General features: G+C 37.7%; 1 protein-coding gene across 1 annotated transcript in view; it reads right to left on the bottom strand.

Moving 5' to 3' along the window:
- hmcn1 (hemicentin 1) overlaps positions 1-13,554 on the bottom strand; it is a 538,964-nt gene that overhangs the window by 253,368 nt on the left and 272,042 nt on the right. Inside the window, exons 31-34 of the mRNA XM_069942357.1 lie at positions 5,649-5,927; positions 3,973-4,254; positions 1,965-2,073; positions 410-579 (exon numbers count right to left, since the gene is read on the bottom strand). Of these exons, the coding sequence (XP_069798458.1) occupies positions 410-579; positions 1,965-2,073; positions 3,973-4,254; positions 5,649-5,927 (840 nt within the window). The remainder of the gene's footprint in view (positions 1-409; positions 580-1,964; positions 2,074-3,972; positions 4,255-5,648; positions 5,928-13,554) is intronic.

Here is a 13,554-nt window from a genome sequence, read left to right as displayed (position 1 = left end):
GGGGGGTGGGGAAGACACAAACTGTTGTTTGAGAACTCACTCAGTTGTGGGGGTGCCATACCTGCCATGGACTTCCTCCATTCGCCGCTCTGTCACACTTCCCCATCCCTCCAGCATTTCAGACAAACACACGAGCTTATAGCGCTTGGAGACGAAATCACATGATTCATTTTGGTGACACCCCCTCTGATGGCATCACTGGTGCAGTCTGCAACTCCCAGTGACGCCAGAGCTGTGGGTTGTGGGGGTGGGGGGGAAGATGGCCTGTGAATGCCCCCCATGACGCCAAGCCTGCAATACCTCTTAATCTTGCACTAACTCCATTGCACAATTTCCCAGAAGTCATGAGGAACAAAATTAAAAGTCAAAAATAAAATTTAAAAACCTTCTGTTGAAACAAAAGAGCTACCTTGAACGATGACGTTAAATTCCCGTTGCTGACTGCCTGCTTCATTGGTAGCTATGCACAGATATCTGCCTTTGTCAGCAATCTGGGTTTGAGAGATGATCAATTTTCGGCCATTGGCTGTAATTTGACTACCAACCATATTTTTAATTGGCTGTCGATCCTTCATCCACCTGAAACATAACATTTTTTTAAATCAATGAGATTCAAGTGCAATTTCAAGTTGTTCATTGTCAGCCAAGAGGATTGCCTTAATCATCATAAGATGGGAACATGTATCACTTATTTTAAACAGTAATTGTTGCAACTGAATATTAAGACTGATTTTTAACTATTACTTTCTCCAAAATATAAATTTCACCTTTTTAGTTCATTGACACAAAACGTTAACTTTATTTTTCTCTCCGTGGGTGCTGCCTGTCCTCAGGACTATTTCCAGCATTCTCCATGTTTTATTATTATTATTGTGAACTATTCAACCAATTTTCTAAACACGAATTTTTCTTAAGTTGAATTAGAAAACCTTGTCACAGTTGAGGGCCGAAATTTTCTTCAAAATTCTTAAGTTGGAAAAACCAGTGCTTTGCAAAGATTTTTAGATACAGGTTTTTTGAGGTGATTACATGCATTTCCCATTGTCAAGTTAAACATGTAAGCTTTACCATTGGAACCAATAAAACTACCAAGAAACATTAATGGCAATCAAAGGGCCTCCAATTCTACAATACAGCTGAACTTCAATGGAAGATTCCAACATGCTCAGGACATTTGAGGGGACATTAAAACATACTTGAGGGTTGAAGCTATAGTAGAATATACCGTTAGATGGAGGGAAGTTAGGGGATGCTGAAATGGCACCTAAATACCAGTATAATGGAGTTGGGTCCAGTTCCTTTCAATGTAATTCTATGTAGAGTCAACTTATAAATTTAGACTGGTACATGGATAGGGAAGGTTTGGAAGGATATGGACCAGACACAGGCAAATGGATTAGATCAGTGGGTCAGCACGGATGTTGGGTTAAGGTTAAAGGGCCTGTTTCCATATTGTATACACTTGACAACTCCATGTAACATTAAATCAGACTTTTTGTCTGCTTGGGCCTTAACACATGTTGCACATGAAACAGAGGCCCTAAAAATCCAAACAGTCAATTTCACTCTGCAGATTACACAGAATATAAATGCACCTGTCTATTTCAGGAAGGATTCACCTTCACATGCTTAGAAGGCCCCAGAAAACAAGTTAAGAAAACAACCTAGACCTATGGGATGTGAAACAACATTGCTTTTCTTAACCATGCTGCAGTCTGTCCAGGTTGTCATCAGTCAGATTAGCCTTGCAAGCCAATCACCTCCAGTGATGCTATTATGAAAGCAATGATGTTCAGAAAATCAAGGGAAATGGAGGTAAATAGTAGAAAGTATTAACCAAAGGAATGCTGATGGTTGATTTTCTAATAGTAGGGTTTCCTCTTTAAAAGTCGTATCAATTACACTGCTGTTTATTTATTTGAGATAAAAACATTTGCATTAATGTATACTGAAGTCAGACTCACATAATGTTTGGAGGAGGAATTCCAACTGCATTACACTCAAGTTTCAGAGGATTATGGACAATTACTGTGGCATCCATGGCTTTGTCACCTCCTTCAATATTTGGGGGCACTGCACAAAGAAAAATATGCAAGTGTTAGTGCTTCCAGACCTCATGTACATTGCAATATTAAGAATTTATTGGTTCCCAGTCAAAGCTGGGCTACCATCTACATTCTGCCAAGCAGTTCAATTTTCCAATACATGCTTCATGAAATAACCATAATCACTTGCTTTAATATTGATGGAAATAATGTATATATTAGCTTTAGAATTTTAAATGACATATTATTCTTCATAATTATCTAATCAAGATCATAAAGGAAATTGGAGAATATACTTTTTCAGATATTCTCTGCATTTGTCAAAATATTGCATTTAGGTACCAATTTCCTAGTATTATCTCAAAGCTATCAATCAAGAAAGGTTTAACACTGATCAGAATGAATTAGATGACTCTAACTGAGGCTTTAATGTTGATTGATGTCTGCTGAGGCATCTGTCATGGAATTTATCAAATTCAGTTAAATTATGGAACATTGTAAACATGGATAACAGAAAAATAAGCATGAATGTGGGTATTGTTATGAGCTCAGAGGACCCCTAAACCCAACAGCAATAGATATTCACCTAGACTAATGGTTACTAAACAAAAGTTGCTTTTATTTATCTTTAAGCATGAAAACAGAATCACACTTTAACTTATCACTATTGACTTAACTAACCCTGCTTAACCCCCTTCTAATTCTAAGGGCACATGTATGTAATGTGTGTGATGTGTGTGTAAGTTCAGAAAAGTTATTTGGTTCACAGTCCAATCTCACTTCTCATTCTTCCAATTTCACTGGTTGCAGGCAATGTACAGAATTTAACATTTATAACACCTGGCTTTGGTGATTGAAAGATAAATGGTTACCACTCGGGAAGGTTCTTGCTGATTTTCAGAGAGAGATTTGTTGTTCCAGGACACCCACAACTGATTCCTTTTTAATCAGCCACTTCAGTGTCTTGCTGATGAAATTTTCCCCTTCATGGTTCTCCAGATGATAACCTCTTTCTTTCAGGTCACCACAGAGTGCCTTTTGTTTCTCTTATTCCAAGTGAAACATTAGACAGCCAATACTCTCCTCTTGGTTGAACCACAAGGGCTTTGACCAGGCTGAACTAAGCACTCACAACCCATCTTCCAAATGGGGTTTCCACAAGCTTGCCAGCTTGTCAGGTTCCAATCCCAGTTGCTGCTGCTGAACTGTAAAACAGTAGAACTGATCTCTGTCTCTCTCTCTCTCTCACACACACACACACAGAGAAAAAGTCTGTTTTACTCTCTCTGCTTGCAAAACCACATGATCCTCCCAGAACAGCATGTTCCCCTCCAGACAGAATGCTGCTCCGACAAGCTCTTTCATCTGTTGCCTTTTTGTAAACAACAATCCATTAGTAAAGTCTCTTGGGCACTCTCCAAAGCTTTTGCAAAGACTGTTGGCCCCAATATGTCTAGCATGAGCAGAGCTCTGGCATTTTAAATAACATCTGTTCTAAAGTGTTTGTATGTGCCTCAATTTATCACTCAAAAACATATCTATATTCTGTCATAGTATGTCTGAACACAAAAAAACTTTTGCTTAAAGCATTGGTACATATTAGGAGCATTCAACGTGAATGAAGTGATAGAACACAGAAAAACTGGAAATAAAATACAAAATATGTAGCCATAAAATAACTGTTGGAGGATTATTGCATCATACATCAGGTTGTCTGAATGCAATGATCATTCAATTGTCATTTATTTTCAGGGGCATGCAGTTCATATTTTATTTCCAGTCATAAATCTATTTCCAAGGTTACAAGGCATATGAGTACTGGGGGGAGAGGGTCCACATCATCTCTAACTTCTCGAGGAAGAACTTCCTGCTTGGATTGTGGGATTGTAGAATTGATCCATATCAACTGATTTTCTTATTCCCTTACCTAGAACATCCAAGGTGTACTTTATTCGGCTTTCTCCAGCAATACTGCTGGCCACACATGTATAACCACCTGCATTGGCCACCACTACATTGAGAATCTTTAATGTCCTGCCTTCCTGCAAGACACGGGTGTTGTTACTTGCTTTCACTGGTACCCCATCCTTCAGCCATGTAAGAACTGGAGGAGGGTGGCCAGATGCTTCACAGTGCAGAACCACTGAGTTATTAGCAATGACCTTCTTCAGCTGAGGTGTATCAGGCTGCCCTTCAATATTAGGGGGAACTGGAGAAGGAAAGAAAACCAGAATTTATTAATCATTAAAAAATACATTTTTCTTTGAAATGTTGTCCATTTGGTGTGGATTGGGATTATTGATCTGAACTCTAAACCATAGTTAAAGAGCTGAGCTGAAAAGGTTAATGTTAGCTCTGATATCATGATTTGCTGCAGTATTTCCCAGATAGGAAGAGAAAGAAATTACCAGATTTCTTTTTCTTGATTGTTTCCGAGAAATGTGCTATTGTGAGAAAAACTGAGACTTTGTCCTATGCCTGGGCCAATATTGGTTGGTCAAATAACATTCCCAAATAAAGTTAATTATTTACTCATTTCTTTCTTTGAATAAATTATGTTTTTTTTTGACAGCACAACAATTCTTGGACATAATGAAAGAAACAACTTGTCTTTGTGCTACATCATTTGTGTTGTCATGATTAACCCAACTTTTTACTGCCACGGTGATTTCACAGCCAAACATTGCAGCCAATCTGAATATTGGGTCAATATTTAATTGCATTTTGATATAAAAGGAACTAAATAAATTAACATTATTTCCACATTTATCTCTGTGACTTCCTTCACTGAATAGCTTGTTAATGCTCTGATTTGGGAAAAAAACACTGCCAATTGGAAGATATATTATAATTGCAGTCAGCTCCTAAACCATAGAGAATCACTACCACCAGGGGAAAATAGGGCAAGAAATAAGGAATGAAAAGCACTGACCAGTAATATTCAACCAATTCAATTTCATTTAAATGTGACAAAATCCCTTTGTTGTATTCATCTTTTATTTATTGCAAGGAAGTTTCCAATGGTCTTAAACTAAAATAACCAAACAGATAAATTGCCTGCTGCAGTCTGAACCTCGCTCCTTTCCTTATCCTAAGAAAATTTTATCCTTTCTATTTTCTCGGCTTGATGAGACAAGTTAAGCTGCAAAAGAAGTTAGAATTTCATATGGTTGCAGGGTAGAGAAAACATCACACTGAGTAAAGTAAAATGTCCACAGAAAATCACATCAGTTTGAGAGTTTCATTCTCCACTCAATCTTTCAACCAATGGTCTAGAACAAATCTTTCCTTGCCAATTTCACTCCCCAAACATGCATCAGCTCACTGGGATTTTGTGAATGGAGATGAGGAGGATTGATTAAGGAGCCAGTGAAGTCACATCACTTAATGTTTTCCAGTCTCAGAATTCCCTTGGTGTGGGCAGGAAAGAGCTAAATCTACCATCAAAAGTACAAACACATACATTGGCTCAAAAATGCAAGGCAAAAATTATCTTCAGAGAAACAAAAAAAGTGCTTGTTACTTCCCTTCACTGAAACGAAGAAATTCCAAAATGGACACAAGTAACAGAAAAGGAAATGTAAATAAAAATAAAATTATTACCATAGACATCCAGTTTATAGAGCTTTACAGCAGTTCCAGCAATGCTGGTGACACGACAAGTATATTGACCAGCATCCGATACATGGGCATGAGGTATCTGAAGAAAGTGTCCTCTGTCAATATACATAGCTTGAGGACTGGAGGTAATTGGTCGACCAGCTCTGTACCACATTATGGCAGGCAGGGGTATGCCACGAGTTTCACATTCCAGTCGGACTGGGTTATTTAGCAGAACGGTCAGGTCGGTTGTGATATTACCTCCTTTAATGCTTGGTGCAACTTTTGGAATAATGATGAGAAACAAAGCACAAATAAAATAATTGAACAGTTGGAAGAAACACCTTCCACAATTATGAACGTGTAAGCAACTCAATAATAGATAATATTCTAGCAAATTTTCCATTTAGGACAGGACATTTAAGTTCATAAAGGAAAATACAGCATGTAATATGACCAGGTGATTTGGAACTAAATCATATATGGCAGATTTCTGTTTGCATTAAGTTGACTGAACCTGACTAAAGCCAATGCACAGGTTTCACTGCCATTAAGTAAAATGAGGGTGATTTTAGAATGGCCACATCCCATACATTGTTGGAGCAGACTGGTCAACAGATGTCAAAATACATCGATTAGACAGTCAATTCTTCAGCTGAAGCACAATGAATGATCAGATGATTAATGCTTCTGATAGACCAAGGCTCATATTTGTCAGGTGCTCTTTTCACTTTATTGCTTTATTGTCTATCAATGTCCAGTATCAGCCTGTGCTGATAGTACCATTTGAAAAGGAAAGGTTGTTTATTTCATTTGTGGATGAACACGAGTAAAATATAAACATTTCATATTTTTGTATCTTATTACTGCTTAAATCTTGAGTGAGTTTGACATTAAATCAAGTCCAATAGCAATATTCAGGAATATTTCTGAGAAACTTAGTAAAGCAATTTCAAATGCATTGTTTTTGGTCTTAAACACAGAATAACAATCTTCTTACATTATCTTAACAATACATTTAACCTGAGAAATGTACCCTCCACTTCAACTTCCTAGACCAATAAGCCTCAAGTCCATCAGATATGTAACTGGTGTTGGTTTCTGACCAATTTTGTTTAATTTGGAAAAGAATATTAAGCTGTAACTTAGCAGAGAATGTACAAAAGTTTTCCAGTTAGGTTCTTAACAACTGCCTGAAAGGACAATTGAAGGACTGAGGACCCACTGATTAATGTTGTTCTGTCCTGTTGCAAAGTGACATTCAGACATTTATTCACCCAATATTTCTTTACAACAAAGAACAGCCATATGCATATAGTGTTTTGAATAAGACAAGAACATTACCTGCCAACCTCATCCTTCTAAGATGACGTCAATGTTTGTAATTAAAAATAAATTAATTCCAATATATACCATTTGCTAATGAGGTTAGATTAATTAGAGGAAACAATTCCTTGATTTTCAAATGTAATTGAACATATATTCAGAGATATCAATCTTATAATCTACATCATTCAAGCATGATAAGTTAAACTTGAATCTGGTAAAATAATTTATCAAGTTCAATCTGCAACAAAATAAGTTTCTAAATAAATGTCAGTTAAACAAGAAAGTCTGCAGACATTGTGATTGTAGTTTACACAAAAATGCAGGAGAAACGCAGCAAGTCATGCAGCATTCTTTATGGAGAAAATATCACAAGATCACAAGATACAGGAGTAGAAGTAGGCTATTGGGCCATCATGTCTGCTCTGACCTGATCCATCCATCCACTCATCCCCTGGATTTCTCCCTGTAACTGTTAATGCCCGGGCTAATCAAATACCTGTCAATCTCTGCCTCAAATACACCCAACAACTTTGCTTCCAAAGCCATCTGTGGCAACAGTTCCACAGATTCATGACCCTCTGTCAAAAGAACTTCTTCAGCATCTGTTTTAAATTGATGCTTTTTTATGCTGAAATTTTGCCCTCTAGTCCTAGAATTCCCTACCATGGGAAATTCCTTGCCACATCTACTTTGACCAGGCCTTTCAGGATTCAAAAATCCTCCATGAGGTCCCTCCTTATCCTTTTGTACTCCAATGAGTATAATCCAAGGGCCAACAATCATTCCTCATTTTCTAACCCTTTTGTTTCTGGTATCATTCTAGTAAATCTTCCCTGAACCTGCTCCAATACTAGCAGGCCTTTTCTCAAATACAGCTCCCAAAACTCCACAGTGCTCCAAGTGAGATCTCACCAGTACTTTAGAGAGTCTCAACATTATATCCCTGCTTTTGTATACTATCTTCAAAAAAATTAATGCCTTCTTCACCACCATATCAACCTAGAGGTCAGTCTATAAGATATCCTGCTCGAGGATCCCAAGTCCCTTTAAAGCTCAGAATTTTAAATTTTCTTCTCATCTAAATAATAGTCTGTCCTCTATCTTCTAACAAAGAGCATAACCATACACTTTCCAACATTGTATTTCATCTGCCACATCTTTGTCCATTCTTCTTTTCTCCTAATCTATCCAAGTCTCTCTGCAGCCTTTCTGTATCCTCAGCACCACCTCCCCCATTACCTATTTTGGTATCATCTGCAAATTTAGACACAAAGCCATCATCCAAATCATTTATATTCAACGTAAAAAGAAGCGGCCCCAACACCGACCCCTACGGAACACCACTGGTAACCAGTAGGCAACCAGAATAGGATCCCTTTATTTCTACTCTGTTTCCAGACAACCAACCATTTCTCTGGCCATGCAAATATCCTTCTTGTTATTCCATGGGCTCTCATCTTGTTGAGCTATCTAATGTGTGGCACCTTGATGAAGGCCTTTTGAAAGTCCAAATGCACAACATTCACTACCTCTCCCCTGTTATTTGCTTGTGATCTCTTCAAAAAAATTGTAATAGGTTTGTCAGGCATGATTTTTATTCAAGAAAACCATGCTGAATTAGGCCTATCTTTTCATGCACCTCCAGATATTCCATAATTTCATCCTTTACAATCTTCTCCAACAGCTTCCCAACCACTGGCGTAGGCTCATAGGTCTATAATTTCCTTTCTGGTACCTCGCTCCCTTCTTAAACAGTGGAGTGACATTTGCAATTTTCCTGTCCACCGAAACTATGCCAGACTCCATTGATTTCTGGAAGATGACTACCATTGCTCCCACAGTCTGTGCTGTAACCTCCTTCAGAGGATGCATTCCATCTGGTCTGAGAGACTTATCAACCCTGGGACCATGTAGTGTCCCAATGACTCTCTCTCTCTCGTGATCTTGACCATACTCACATGTCTTTTGAGAGAGGAGAGTCCAGTATGCTACTAATGTATTTCATAATGAAGAATGATCCAAAATATTCATTCATTTCCTCTGCCATCTCCTTGTCTCCCATTACAATTTCTCCAGAGTCATTTTCTATTTGTCCTAAGCCTACTTTGGTCACTCTTCTACATTTTATATATTTAAAAAAGCTTTTAGATCTTTGATATTACTTGCTAACCTCCTTTCATAATTCAGCTTTTCCTTCCTAATCAATTTCTTAGTTGTCTTCTCCAAGTTTTTAAGTTTCCCAGTCCCCTATCTTCCCACTTATGTCCCCTATCTTCCCACTCCTGTCTGCTCTATCTTTTACTTTTACTATGGCTTTAACTTCCCTCATCAGCCATATTTGTCTCATTTATCCATTCACAATTTTCTTTCTTTTTGGTATGTGTCTGTCCTGCACTTTCCTCATTTTGTGCATAAACTCCAGCCATGGCTGATCTGCTGTCTTTCCTATTAGTGTGTTTTTCCCAATCGACTTTGGCCAGTTCCTCTCTTGTGCAATTGTAATTTCCTTTACTCCACTGAAATACTGACACATCGGACTCTAGCCTCTTCTTTTGAAATTTCAAAGTGAACTCAACCATATTGTGATCACTACCTCCAAAGGGTTCATTTACCTTAAGCTCTCTTATCACCTATGGTTCATTAAACAACACCCAATCCAGAACAACCGATCCCCTGGTGGGGGTCATCAACAAACTGCTCCAAAAAGCAAACATGGAAGCATTCCACAAACTTTCTCTCCTGAGGTCCTGTACCAACCTGACTTTCCATATAACCATAAAACACAACAGCACAGAAATAAGCCAGTTCTAGTCTGTTCCAAGCTATTTTGTTTTCTCTAGTCCCATTGACCTGCACCCAAACCATCCCTCTCCCTTCCATGTACCATCCATATTCTTCAGAAATGTTAAAATTGAGTTTGCATTCACCACCTCAGTTAGCAGCTCATTCTACACTCTCACCACCCTCATGTTCCCCCTAAATTTTTCCCCTTTCACTCATAATCCATGTCCTCTGGTTTTGATCTCACCTACCCCTAGTGGAAAAAGCCTATCCACATTTACTTTGTCTATCCCCTTCATAATTTTAAATATTTCTGTCAAATCTCCCCTCATTCTTCTACACTACAGGGAATAAAGTCCTAACCTATTTAACCTTTCCCTGTAACTCAGTTCCCAAAGTCCGAGCATCATCCTAGTAAAACTTATCTGCACAATTTCTATCTTATTGATATCTTTCCTGTAGTTAGGTGACCACAACTGCACCCAAACTCCAAATTAGGCCTCAGCTATGCCTTATACAACTTTACAATAACATCCCAACTCTTATACTCAATGCTTTGATTCATGAAGGCCAATATGCTAAAAGCTCTCTTTACAACCCTATCCACCTGTGACAGCACTTTCAGGAAATTATGCATCTGTATTCCCAGATCCCTCTGTTCTACCACACACCTCAGTGCCCTACCATTCACCATGTATGCCCTTTATTGGTTCGCCCTTCCAAAATGCAACACCTCATACTTGTCTGTATTAAATTCCATCTGCTTTTTTTTAGCTAATTTTCCAGCTGGTCCAGATCCCTCTACAAGCTTTGAAAAGCTTCTTTGCTGTCCTCAATGTCTCCATTCTTAGTGTCACCTGCAAACTTGCTGATCCAATTTACCACATTGATAATTGATATGGATGACAAACAACAATGGTCCCAGCACTGATCCATGAGGCACACACAGGTCTCCAGTCTGAGAAGCAATCATCTACCACTACTCTCTGGCTTCTCCAATCCAGCCACTGTCAAATCCAGTTCACTAATTCACCATGAGTACCCAGTGTCTGAATCTTCCTGACTAACCTCCCATGTGGCACGTTGTCAAAGGCCTTACTAAAGTCCACATAGGCAACATTCACAGCCTTTCCTTCATCAATATTCCTGGTAACCTCCTTGAAAAACTCTGCAAGGTTGGTTAAACATGACCTACCATGCACAAAGCCATGTTGACTATCCCTAAACAGATTCTGGCTGTTCAAATACTTTTCACTATTTTACCTACTACTGACATCAGGCTCATTGGCCAATAATTTCCAGGGTACTTTTGGAGCCTTTTTTGAACAACAGGACATGAGCTACCCTCCAATCCTCCGGCACCACACCCATGGCTAAGGACATTTTAAATATTTCTGCCAGAGCCCCTGCAATTTTAAGGCCTGAAGGAATATCTTGTCAGGCCCTGGGGATTTATCCACCCTTATTTGCTTTAAGTCAGCAAACACTTCCTCCTCTTTAATCTGTATAGATTCGATTACCTCACTGCTTGTTTTCCTTACTTCCCACCATTCTTTGTCCGTTTCCTGAGTGAGTACTGATTTTTTAAAAAATTAAGATCTCCCCAATCTCTTTTGGCTACATTCAAAGCTGACCACTCTGATCTTCAAGGGGACTAATTTTGTCCCTTACTATAATTTTGCTTGTAACACACATGTAGAAACACTTACAGGAGTGGCCATCCTATTAATTTTAATATTTTAAGGGGGTGTGGCCATGTGAAGAACCTAGACAGATGTGTTTTGGTTGAGCTCTCCATGAAGGATGCTAAATAGATGGTTAAAACTTGAAAATCAAGATTTTCTTCATTAAAAATGGAGAACAAAGACTGAAGAAGTTCCTCTTCAACCAAGTACTTCGGAAATCATTTCCAAATGGTTTTGAATTGGATAGAGCTCATCAAACATTAAGAAGGAAACCTTTTCCGGGCAACCCTGAGAGCGGTTTTAATTAAGTGTTTAAGATATCAGGATCAGGAGACGATTTTACATGTTGCTCAGAACCCAATAATGGTTCAGGGTAGAAGAGTTTTCTTTTATGTGGATTTAAGTCAGGAGGTTATATAGCGACATAAGGAGTTTAATCCAGCTAAGGCAATGATGTGGAAGAAGGGTTATAAATCTGCATTTAGATATCCAGCAGTGTTAAAAGTATTTTATGGGCAATATCAATTTCATTTTTTTTGAGAAAGCTCAGGATGCATTAACGTTTGCTAATTACTTCCCAGATTGCAAGTTGTGCCACAATTTGACAATGAAACCTTAGGTGAACATTGTCAAGACTAAGAATGGCAATAGGACAAAAAAGTTGGAAACGGCGCAACTGGTTGAAGTGATGGAAGATATTCAAAGTCAATCTGAACAATAAGATAATTGACTCTATTCCTTTCAAAGGTCTGGTTGGGGGGAGGTAGATGGCCCTGCTGAATTCAAAGTCATCTGCCGCTAGTGGTATTGACCACAAACGAGGGGGCTACTGCTTTGCAGTTTTTTTGGGGGGAGGATTTTTTTTCTGTGCATTTTAAGTTTTGTTTTTGTGTATTTTTAAGTTTGTTTTTATACTTTTAGATTTAGTAAGTGGATTATTTTTAAGGAGCTTTTATTTAGTGTAAAGATTGGGTGCCACTCTATAAGGAACGATGAATAATCTGAATTTTGCGACATTTAATGTTAAAGGGCTTAATCATCCGATAAAACAGAAACATATATCGGATTATATTAAAAGGAAGAGGGTGGATATTGCATTCTTACAGGAAACATATTTGACAGAGAAAGAACATCTGAAATTGAAACAAGATTGGGTTGGTCACGTGATTGCATCTTCCTTTAATTCAAAAGGCAGAGGGGTAGCAATTTTGATGTATAAAAAAGTACCTTTTATTTTGGATTCTTTCTTTGCTAATGCTGGTAGAGTATTGAAGGTTAACTGTAAAATATTTTCAGAAACTTGGACTTTGATGAATGTTTATGCACCAAATGATGATGATGTAGAATTTGTTATTTTTGAATTTGAATCAATTGAATGAGAATATTTTGGTAGGAGGTGACTTTAACTGTTGTTTGAATCCATTGTTGGATAAATCTCCAAAAACTGTGAAGAAAACTAAAATGGCTAAAAGAATACCTGAATTGATGAGAGATTTAAATTTGGTGGAAATATGGAGACAGTTGAATCTGAATGAAAAAGATTTTTCTTTCTATTCTGCTTGACATAATTTGTTTTCTAGGATTGATTTATATTTGGTATCAGCACAACTACAAGGTGATTTATTCATACTGAGTACAAAAGTAGAATATTGTCTGATCGTTCGTTACTGTTAGTTTCATGTGTTGTCTCTGAGGTGGTTGAAACTACTTCTTGATGGAGATTCAATGAAATGTTGCTAAAGAAACTTGATTTTGTTAAGTATATTAGAGATCAAATTGTGTTTTATCTACAAACAAATAAGGGCTCAGTACAGAGTAAGTTTATTTTATGGGATGATTTAAAGGCATGCTTAAGGGGTCATCATTAGTTACACAGCGAGAGTGAAAAAACAGTATTTGATAGAGAGTCAAAATTTGGAGAAATAAATAGCAGTGTTAGAAGAAATTTCAGAAGAATTCAACTGAAGATAATAAGATACAATTATCTAAATTAAAAATTCACTATAATACTTTGCAAACATAACTATGAAAATATTATTCAACGATCGAAACAACATTATTATGAATTAGGAGAGAGAGTATATAAGGTTTTAGCTTGATAGTTGAAGACTGAA

Source organism: Narcine bancroftii, chromosome 5 (assembly GCF_036971445.1).
Source record: "Narcine bancroftii isolate sNarBan1 chromosome 5, sNarBan1.hap1, whole genome shotgun sequence".
Lineage (NCBI taxonomy): Eukaryota > Metazoa > Chordata > Chondrichthyes > Torpediniformes > Narcinidae > Narcine > Narcine bancroftii.
The sequence above is the reverse complement of the archived record's forward strand: the minus strand, read 5'-3'. Positions and strand labels throughout refer to the sequence as shown.